General features: G+C 37.2%; 1 protein-coding gene across 1 annotated transcript in view; it reads right to left on the reverse strand.

Moving 5' to 3' along the window:
* Nucleotides 1-3111: 3111 nt before the first annotated feature.
* CLDN16 (claudin 16) overlaps nucleotides 3112-11745 on the reverse strand; it is a 20651-nt gene continuing 12017 nt past the window's right edge. The window contains 4 exon segments of the mRNA XM_004382230.3: nucleotides 3112-3245; nucleotides 3879-4070; nucleotides 5741-5905; nucleotides 8861-8963. Of these exon segments, the coding sequence (XP_004382287.1) occupies nucleotides 3112-3245; nucleotides 3879-4070; nucleotides 5741-5905; nucleotides 8861-8963 (594 nt within the window).

An 11745-nucleotide genomic window follows, 5' to 3' on the forward strand; every position in this document is an offset into this window, starting at 1 on the left:
AAAGAAATACATGTATATGTATATATATGTATATGAGCATGTGTGTGTATGTATGTATATGTATAAACAAGGACATATGGAAAGGTATGAAGATAGACAATGAGGTGTTACCCATACCCATCGAGTCGATTCTGACTCATAGCGACCCTATAGGACAGACTAGAACTGCCCCAGAGAGTTTCCAGGGAGCACCTGGTGGATTCCAACTGCTTACCTTTTGATTAGCAGCCATAGCTCTTCACCACCATGCCACCAAGGTTTCCAGTGAGGTGTTAGGAGTCGTAACGTTCTAGGTGGAGGGAATACGGTGTCTTGGTGTTTAAATAAGATACATATTTTGGGTTGCTTGTGTTTTCTAACCTTCTACAATGCACACATACAACTTTCATAATAACAGGAAGCTAATTCCAAATACAGCGTGATAATAGAACATAAGTAGTTAATACAGGGATAAGTAAAATATATATATATATGTAAGTAAAATTAATAAATTTTCTTTTGTATTTTGTTGATATTAACATGACATGACTAAATTTATAACGCTCAGAATTTAGTGGGCTATTTTAATGTTTCAACCCAACACTCTCATATGTGTGCACTTTGACTTCTAATTCTATTTTACTCTTGGCCTATTCAGTCACCCCCATGTCAGTTATTACTTCTTCACCATTTAATTTGTGTATGTTCACTTGATGCTGTGCAAAATACTTTTCTTTTTGCCTCATTTTGTGGTGCTTCATTAAATCAAAATGTATTATAAATAAATATTCCCAGGGAAATTGAAAAAAAAAATATTAACATTCTTCTCAGGATATACAAAAAGTTTTAATTAAGAAAAAATTCAAAACAGTCATGTATTTCAATTATCACAACAATCCTCTGAAATATTCCCTCATACAAATGAAATCTTCAAAAGGGACTAATTTACATCTTTAAAATCTGATGAACCTTTTTAATTAATTTTTACCCCAGAAAAATTTCAAGAGACTTATAGAATACATAAAACATGACAATATATTATTAAGTAAAAGGAGGAATACAAATAAAGATACAACATAACCAAGGGTGAGAAAAAAAGTAGAATACAAAATGAGTTTTAAAATGCATGGAATAATACCTGTATAACTAGTACAAGGTCCCTAGGTGGCACAAACAGTTTGCGCTTGATTGCTAATCTAAAAGTTGGTGGTTCGAGCCCACCCACCCATTGGTACCACAGAAGGTAGGACTGGCAATCTGCTTCTGTTAAGGTTATAGCCAAGAAAACCTTATGGAGAAGTTCTAGTCTGTAACACACAGGGCCGCCATGAGTCAGAATTGACTCAACAGCAACGCTAACAACAACAACAGAACGTACATACAACCCACCAAAAAAAAAGAAATTGATAGTTAATGATATCAATGAGACAAAAGTGAATCAATTGCTCTTGCTTCAAAGATAAGATTGGAATTGCTCCTGAGAATACTAGTAAAGAGTGCAGATTCTTTGCAGAATCATGAACAATATCCTCAACAACATTAATATATGTAGTAGGTTTTATCACATCTCATTTTCCCATTACTATTGGCTTTTTATATATGAAATGCTTCTTCTGAGGTCTTCAGAGATTCACAACTTCATTTCCATTTCTCCAAAGAACTCATTTCTAGTTCAGCTGTTATTCTTTATAAGGTACTGCAAAGGTATTAAAGCTATTCATGTGAATTGCAAGGAATCAGAAAACTTGAGATTAAATTCCATAACCTTTTTAAAAAAACTTTGCATTTTAAAAACTGAAGATGATTACATTATGAATATGAATGAAATCCCATTAGCAATCATTCACTAACTTCTTTAAGCATGTATATAATTCCATTTTTTCAAAAAGCACATCTTTTATTTAAAAAAATTTAGGAGCGAGTTGTGAACATTTATTTCTTTAATTGGATAAATATTTATATAAATTATATCATGTGACAGTTATTTTGCTGGGTTCTAAGAATGATGAGTGGTAGTCACCTGAAATGGTGAATTCTAGTACGGGGCAATCATGAAACATATTTGGACATTCAATTAAGACATGAGTGAACTTCCTGGTTTAGCTATTACTGTTGTAGGTCTAATAATTTGGCAATATGTAGGCAAACTACATGTTGTTAGGTGCCATCAAGTCAGTTCTGACTCATAGCAAACCTATGTACAACAGAATGAAACACTATGCCATCCTGCGCCATCCTCACAACTGTTGTTGTGCTTGAGCCCATTGTTGCAGCCACTGTGTCCATCCATTTCATTGAGGGTCTTCCTCTTTCTCATTGATGGTCTATTTTACCAAGCATGATGTCCTTCTCCAGCGGCTGGTCCCTCCTGATAACATGATAAACTTAGAGTAGTGGTGAAATAATACACAAATCCCTTATGTTGTTAATTAGGTAGAAAGTCACCACTGACTCCAATGTTAATTTGACATTTGCCTTTGACATTTAGAGTGTAGAGGAAGATCTTCTTGTCTTTAACTCCCACCAGTGGCTGGCATATGGAGCTGTTTTTTTCTTTTTCTATTTTAAAAGAATCAGAGCAATCTTAGGCGTTATATATAATAGTTTGACTTTGCAAGATTCATTTTCTTCAGAGTTATCAAATATTTCTCTGAATTGAGAATACAAAAAGTGAACCAAAGCTAGGGAGACAGCTAAGAGCTTGTCAGCCCTTTCAAAGAGTATAATCTCTGGCCTCTTTTGAAAGTTGCTATTATTAAAGTGTCATTGTATTTAATATCTCCATGTCACAATCTCTAATATAGTAATACACAAATCACAAACAAACGTGTCTAAGTCCTAGCAATCTTATCTGAAAAAGTCTGTGTGAGGGAGAGAGAGAGAAAGACAGAGAGGGAGAGACTCTGTGTGTTTGCGTGTGTGTGTGTGTGTGTGTGTGTGAAGAGAAAAAGAATGAGGGAAGATATGAGAATAATAGAAAGGAGAAGTGATAGATGAATGAAACTTTTTGATTAAATTGAGCAATTAAATTAATTGACATAAAGTCTAAATAATTGTTTTTCCTGGATTGACATGTTATTGTATTAACTTGAAGATATTAATTGATCAATTAATATATAAACACATGGCACTTTACACCCGTGTGTCTACAGCATACATTTTGGCAGTCTCTGTCTGAGGGGCTAGGTATGACTTGGCCATGGAGACACCCGCAGTTGAATGAGCCTTTCTCATGGAGTAAGGGTAATTCTTCTCAGGTCCAATACCTGTTTGAAAGAGATTAATGCAGCTATATAAACATAAGTATTGCTCAGTAAACGGGAACAAAAGTACCATTTTATATGTTCTCTCAAAAAAGGGGCAAGAATATAAATATTCTTTCTAAGTAGGAATCATCTAAGAAGAACCCAGGACTTTCATCCTGAAAGCTATTTTAGATTTAAAATTTAGCCAAAAACTTCAATTTTTCTCTGATGAAGATAGGGATTTACTTATTTTTTTTAAGAGAGGTTTTTAGAAACCCAGTAGTAACACATCAAACTCTTTAACAACAAATATTTGACTTTATTCTCAGCCCATTTCTTTATTTAACTCCAAATATAAATTTAGTAATTTGGATGAAGTGAGATATAGAAGATGATAATCCATCTAAAGAACCATTATGTATTTGAATATCAGACAGAGGTTTAGCTGTAGGTTTTCTTTTCCAAGAAATATACCACTGATTGGGTAATGAGGTTCAAGTATTGTAACTCAGTTGTTCTTGAACGATGGCAATTTTTCAGGCAATAGGTAGGAATTAAATGAGTGACATTATTTTGTGCCGGTGCGACGTGTTTCCACTGGGTTGGGAAGTATGATAGTGGAAATGAACGTATGCGATTTTGTTTTGTTTTTACCTTTAAAGATGTATAAGCAGCAGGTAAGAACAGCACCAGCCAAAAAACAACCAAGAGATCCAGCCATTGCAAGCCAACAGGACCAACCAAATTTATATTGGATGCCAAGAAATATATTGTGCAAAATCAGAGAAGAACGTTCCACATAAACGTCAACAGCATACCACACGGAGCCAATGATCCCTGGAGCACCTGAAAGAAAGGAAATATGCCTGGAGTTTTCCAAATGTAGATCCAAGACATCTGCCTACTATCCAAAATGTCTGGCGTGATTCAGAGGGGTAATAAGGATGCTATGAATTCATGGGCAACTCAAATTTTGGACACTTCTCCTCTATCTCTTTCTTTGGCTTTCTATCTTGTGTCTCTTCCAAATTATATCTTAGTATATACATGTAGGGAAATACAAATATGAAAGAGCAATACTCATCGGTTTTTCTGAACCTGAAATGGTCACTATGGGTTTCTTTAATTTTCCTATCTTTTTTCAAAATCATTTTAGTGTTGCAGAAAGGAAAATATTAAAAACGAAAGAATACACAGTTCAAGACAAATACTATAGAGCATATGTTCATTCTGTATTGAGTGTTTTAAGTTGAAAATACATATATCATTAAGAGAGGCCTGTTGTTCCCCTGCCCCAACTCCCCAGACCCATAACTGAAACTATGCCAGCTACACAGTCGGCATCTTTATGGAAGCTGTGTTTTTAAAGTCGTTCATTTTAATGTTTTGGGGTTAAAAACAAGGAAGAAAATTAAAAATAATCTTTACTTTAAAATAAACCCTCGCTCCCCACCCCACACCATATAAGAATGGACTAAAAAATGTTACTCCTTCACAGTCAAATTTAATCCCAATAGATTAGCCAATCTGACAACTGTCTTGATATGATGACATCAGTGTCCTATCACCTTAAAGGTATAAATCTCATGTCAAGGCTTAGATATAAGAAATGAAGGCGCGAGCTGGGAGTGGGGACAAAAGGCTATGGGAAAAGGTTATTTGTACCCTCCCAAAAAGCTTTCATGTTTTTGTCACCCCCCTGGGGAACCAGTGATGTCTAAGCAAACAACCATTTTTTTACGTTCTTGTCCTAATTGTTTAATGCAATAACTCTAAGAAGGATTAGATCATGAACACATAACCTTTAGAAAACAGAATATAAATTGCCACAACTTTTCTATAATTCTGTCATCCACAGGTTTGGGGGTAGGTTCCTTTTTTGTAACTTGGAAAGATTATGAACTTTATTTTATCTAGAACACTAATTCTGAGTGATGTTTCCATGCCTTTAGCCATCCTCAGATATTTAATTAAGTCATTTCTTTAGCCTTTCCTGTGGGAATTTTTTTTTTCAGCTTCTGCATTTCCTTGAAATTTTGTTTGGTTTATTGTTTTATAAAAAATGGGGTATCTAGTGATTTCCCAGAAAGTATTCTGGAGAAAAATTGTATGAAAAACTATACGGTTTTAAAATCTGATAAATAATAAAACAGATTGTTGCATACAAAGCCTTTATATTATCACTAGGCTGACTATGGGGATGTTGTTGTTGTTCGTTGCTGCCCAGTCAACTCGAACTCATGGTGACCCCATGCACACTAGAACAAAATGCGGCCTGGTCTACGCCAACCTCATGGTAGTTCCCATGCTGGAGTCCATTATTATCTTCCAACCTAGGGGCCCATCTTCCAGCACTGTATCAGACAGTATTCTGCTGTGATCCATAGAGTTTTAATCGGCTAATTTTCAGAAGTAGATCACCAGGTGTTTTTCCTAGTCTGTCTTAGTCTTGAAGCTCCACTGAAGTACTTCGATAAGGATCTCTCTCTACCTCCATCACTAGTCTAGACCAGTACCTGCTATAAGTAATGTGGTTCCAGCAACAAAGCAGATGCGGACTTTGATGTAGGGCTCATCAGGGAGGAATTTCACACAGTCAAGGCCAAGAAGCAGAGTGATGAATCCAAACCCAGCCAGAATATCTGCAGTAATCATTAACGCCCGTGTTGCCACCAGCTTCACTGGGTGATCAGGACACATGGTTATGACACAGAGAAGGGAAAGATATTAATTCACAGAGACACGTGAACAGACAACCAAGTACATTAACACAGGTCCATTCCTAGAAGACAGACTTTAAATTTGCATGAATATAGAAATGAGTTTTTTGTAAAACTTAAACAATATTATGAGAATCTTGACAGTACTATTTGTTTAAACCAAAAACCCAAACCTGTTGCTGCCAAGTCGATGCCGACTTAGAGCGACACTCTAGGACAGGGTAGAACTGCCCCATAGGGTTTCCAGTCAGCGGCTGCTGGATTCGAACTGGCCAACTTTTAGTTAGCAGCTATAGCCCTTAACCACTGCACCACCAGGGCTCCAACTATTTGTTTAAGTTCCCTTTATTACTTAATCTTGTTGCCATCTTAAGAGAGAGCCCGGCACATAGTGGGAACTAAATAAATGTTTTCCTCTTTGTCTCCTGCTCTGCAATGAGTCTTGCTCACAAGTATTATAGCTGAATGCTGAGTTGAAGGTAGAGTAACTCTTCTGCAGAGCTTACCTAATAAATACTGAATGAATAAATGGGTAAATGATCACTACACTTATTTGAAGTTTTATTGAAGAAACAAAAATTTTTTTTAAAAACTCATCAAAATTTGGTATGGAGGAGCAGGAGAAAATATTTCAAGACCTCTTGCCAATTCACTCTGGTGGCATCCATTAGCATATCTTTAAAGGAGGGGAAAAATATTCTACTATGGAGCAGGAAACTATTTCTGGAAGCCAGATCATGTTCTCTTTCAGCCCTTCCGATCAGTACCCTTCTTGGCCGAGACTTCATACTAACACATCAACCTTCTGTGGGTAAATGAGCATATTTTAAAGCTACAGCCAAGAAGAATATGTGGTAAGATCAGGCAAATAGAAGTGGAATAGTATGAGTTGTCTTCTGCAATAGAAGCCACATCTTCAACTCTAAAAGTCTCCTGACCTATGCGTCACAAGTAGGTAAATTAAAAATGCAGAAATTATATCTAGAACAGAGGGTTAATTAACTCAAGTCAGAATCATCGATGTTAGAGAAGTAATAAAATGTTTGCTTTGATGGTACAACATTGAATTATGTTTTATTTTCTTAGTGATTTGGGGCTTCCTTGCATTTTAAATCAGTTTTCCTCAATGAGTGACCTTAGAATCTATTTAGCAATAGGTTGCTTGCAAAGATGTGGCCAATTTTCTGTATTTAAAATAAAAATATTTTTATGCTGCATCTAAGACAGAGGAAATTAAAGTATAAAATCAGTTTTTACCGTATTTATGGGTAATATAATACAAATTATGTTATTAATATATAAAACCAAAAAACCCACTGCCATTGAGTCAATTCCAACTCTTAGTGACCCTATAGGACAGAGTAGAACTGCCGCTTAGGGTTTCCAAGGAGTGGCTGGTGGATTCGATCTGCCGACCTTTTGGTCAGCACGCACTAGAACGCATTTTCGTCTCTGTGGCCTTTAGCTTACAAACGATTTGTAAAAGACAAGTGAAGTAATGGGTCTTTAGTATATTATTTGGAATTAATAGTTAGGAACATATCAAAAGAAAAAATATGAAATAGTATAAACAACAGACGAAAAAGGAACTTAGTAAAATGCAAATAGTGCTCTTCTCTGCCTCGTAGGCTTATGGGTGATTTTATTTTCTTCCTACTCAAACGTCCGTAACATTATTTAAAGGTTTAAAATGTTTACTCTTTCTTTTTTTCTTCTCAGATCTAACCATACCACTGCATTTCTGGAATGGGCCCAATACTCACACCAATTTCCACTCTTATTGACCAAATCATACATCTTAGTAGGTAGAGCTAGGTTAGCACGGGGGCGGGGAGGGAGGGGAGGGAAAGATTTAGGGGCCCTTTCAAAAAAATGAAATAAAGACCTTATGAATTATGTTAAAAAACGTTTCAGGCATCCAGCTCCTAAATGGCAGGCGAGGTTATTTTAAAGCCCTGCTTCTTTGAAGTGCTTTTTCCCTGGACTGAAATAGCCCAATCGAAACGGGATAAGTCACATTCCAAGGGTTTACTGTTCATTTCTCTTCAGAATAGTGGTTGTCATGGGGTGCCATCACCCATCACTTTCTTTGAAAGAAACTAAAACCCCTTTGCTTTAACAAGACTGCTATTTCTTGGCATCGCTTTTTTTTTTTAAACTATGAAGAAGGATTGAGAGACTCAACAATAAGATTTTTTAATCTAAGAGGTCTCTTTATTGATAAAAGCACAGGCACTGGTACCAGCTAATCATAATTTTAAGCTAAACGTAAGAGAAATGGTAGAGATGGTTTTAATAGTTTTACTAATAATGTGTCGCCTCTGCCGATTTTTTTTTTTTTTTCATTCACTGGTCCCCACAGTCTGGGTGTCTCTCTTTGGCTGTCTGTCTGCCTGTCAGTTTTTCTGTCTCTTTCTGTCTCTGTACCTCTATCTCCACCTTTCTCTTTCTTAGCAAACCTTCAACTGAAATCACTGTAAGCCTTCTGTTTGAACTAAGTCATAGCTGAAAGACAGCTCTAAAATGCTTTTCATCGAACCTGTCATTTCTCATCATAAAATCGTAGCACCCTAAAGAATTTCTTTCAATTCAAAAAGCATTTACTATAAGCCTACTGTGTACAGCAAGACCTTTTGTGGATAACAGAGATGGGTAAGGTAGAATTTCAACCCTCAAGGAATTTATCAACACGTGGGAAAAGACAAATATGCTAAACAACCAAGGTTCAATTCACTTTGCAGAAATGAACTCCGTTTCCAACTGAAACATTTAAAACTGGACAGAGGGTGTTTACAATTCTGTAGAAAGCAAAAACACACCATGAAAACCGAGCTGAGTTTTCTGTGGCCCTCCCTCCCTGCCTAGCCGTGTCCTCACACCCTCGTCCCTGGCAGCAGAGGGCTAAGGCATACATACAGGAGTGTTCCGCAAATATAGAATCGTAGTCCTCACAGGTGCGAATCCCATCAAAAGCATTCGTGACACACTCCCACCAGAGGCCGCGGCATTTTGTACTCACCTGGGGGTGGAGAAGACACGGAGTGAAACAATTCCTTCAGACGCCTTTCAGTTCCCCTTGATCAAAGGTTGAACTCGGTCGTTGGGGTTTGATAGCAAAGTACAGTGGTTACAAGTGTGATCAGAATTTCATTTACAACAAACAATGCATTTATGGTATTTCCCCTTAAGCATGAACAACTGAAAGCTTTCCCCACCAGGAAATGGGTCCACTTCCTGATCTGGGGGGCAGAAATGAGCCATGGCTAAGGCGGGTAACATCAACACTAAATATATTCAGATGCCAATGACAGGTGCCATCACGGTGTTATAGTTCAGCATGGAGACGGTCCATTTCATTTCTCTGGGCTGACGTTTACTCATCAAAAAAATCAATATAGCAATACATGATAAGTGTTGACATCCTAGTTCTATTAGGAATTTATATTAACTTTTTTTCTTCGTCATGAACACTGAGTTCCAGAAAGAAAGATGTTATTTTATATAATTCATAAACTTAAATGCAAAAAAAGCTATGCATGAAGTCAACTATAAATGAAATATTAATGCCCCAAGACTTCCTACCCATTGACAGATTACAAAGTCGTAAGATAACATAGAAGTAAACAAGCTGAGCATTAATTTCATCCAGGTTGACAGCTGTAAACCACTTTTACTTGGAAACATTGTACAGATGACTTTCAGTGTCCACTTAGAGCTAAAGGTGCCAGTGCCCTGAGCCTTCCTGTACTTTATCTATAAAGGATACATCACGGTGGATTTCTCAGAATTGTAAATATGCCAACAGAAAATAGTTTCGAGTATTCTTGGCAGAACTTGTGTGTATGGAACAGGACTAATATGACTGTTTGTCTACCTCAGTTATGAATCCACATTATCTTGGAAATCTGAGAATAGTAAGGTTTACTCAAGAATTATCTTGGAAAATATTTTTTTTCCCTAGAAGAAATAATAAATAACAGAGGAGGGTGGGAAGAGAAATATGAAGGCCCAAACCCATTGCCATCAAGTGGATTCTGACTCATGGTGACCCTGTGTCTTCTTACAAGTAGAAATTCTTCATGAGTTTTTTTTTTTTTGGCTGTAATCTTTATGGAAGCAAATTGCCAGGCCTTTCTTCCACATCACCACTGGGTGGGTTTGAACTGCCAACCTTTGGATTAGTAATGGAGCACAAACTGTTTCTGCCACCCATGGACCTAATATGAAGGCTGTTGTTGTATGTCATCGAGTCGATTCAGACTCAAAGCAACCCAACAGGACAGAGCAGAACTGCCCCACAGAGTTAACTAGGCTGTAATCTTTACAGGAGTAGATCGCCAGGTCCTTTCTCCCACGGATCGGCTGGTGGGTTTGAGCCTTGACCTTTCAGTTAGCAGCCAAGTGCTTAACCATTACACCACCAAATCAACAAAATCCATTGCCATTGAGTGGATTCCAACTCACAGCGACCCTATAGGGGAGAGCAGAACTGCCCGATAAGGTTTCCAAGGAGCAGCTGGTGGATTTGAACTGCCAACCTTTTGGTTAGCAGCCCAGCTCTTAACCACTGTGCCATCAGGGCTCCATTATACCATCAGGGAGGTTTTAACTGGTGTGGGGACGAAAGGGAAGTACATAAAAACATTTTGCTTTGCAAAAAAAAAAAAATCATATCAGAGAATACATGCAGCGTGAAACTCTCTGCCCCATGTGCTTTGAAGCTGTGTGCCAAACACTCTAATGCTTGTAACTCCATCACAATTTTGAACGCAATACCTCTATTATTACTTGATACATAAAATACTTATTGGTAATAATTAATAATATTAAATTTAGTATATACGGTTAATCAGGTGGAAACCCTGCTGGCATAGTGATTAGGAGCTAAGACTACGAACCAAAAGGTCAGCAGGTCGAATCCACCAGGCGCTCCTTGGAAACTCTATGGGGCAGTTCTACTCTGCTAAGAGCTGGAATCGACTCAATGGCAACAGGTTTGGTTTTTTGTTTTTATTAATTAAGTATGATTTAAGCATATTCTTTTCTCATTATTCCTTACAAAGAGCCTATGAGATAGATATCACTATTATTATCCTCCATTTACAGATAAGGAAACACAAGAAAGGGTGACATCTCCAAGAACAATAGTTCATCACTGGTGGAGGTGGGATTCAAACACACCCGTCTAAATGTATGCTCTTAAAACTCGTTTAAATCATTCCAAATCCATTTCAGGTTAAAGTGCTCTAGCACTGGAGGTGAGAAGATAACGTTAGGTAAAGTGAGCCGTCATCTGAACTGGATTCCAAAGTCATTGCTCTACAAAACCTCACTTTGGCTTCTTCTTCCTAAGGTTCAATCTGTAAGTGATGTTCTAGACTTAATGGAAAATTATTGGACCCAGAGAACCACGGAGACCAAAAATCTAATGAAGAAAATGTGACTTGTATAATTTTAAATGTATATATGCATGAAACTTAAGCTATTGTGGAAAAAACACAGACTTTCAACGTAAATTGGCATAAATATAAATTGTCCCTTATTAGCAGTGCTGTAATATTGGGAAAGATCTTACCTTTTTTGAGCCTCAAGTTCCTTGTCTGTATAAAGGAGATAACGATAGGGTGGTTTTAAGGATTAAAAATTACATACGACTGGATGGTGCCTGGCTACCACCACTGACTGCTCTGACAGGGATCACCACAGAGGGTCCCAGACAGAGCTGGAGAAAAATGTAGAACAAAATTCTAACTCACAAAAAAAGACCAGACTTACTGGCCTGACAGAGACTGAAGAAACCC

The sequence above is a fragment of the Trichechus manatus genome, unplaced genomic scaffold (genome assembly GCF_000243295.1).
Source record: "Trichechus manatus latirostris isolate Lorelei unplaced genomic scaffold, TriManLat1.0 scaffold00092, whole genome shotgun sequence".
NCBI lineage: Eukaryota > Metazoa > Chordata > Mammalia > Sirenia > Trichechidae > Trichechus > Trichechus manatus.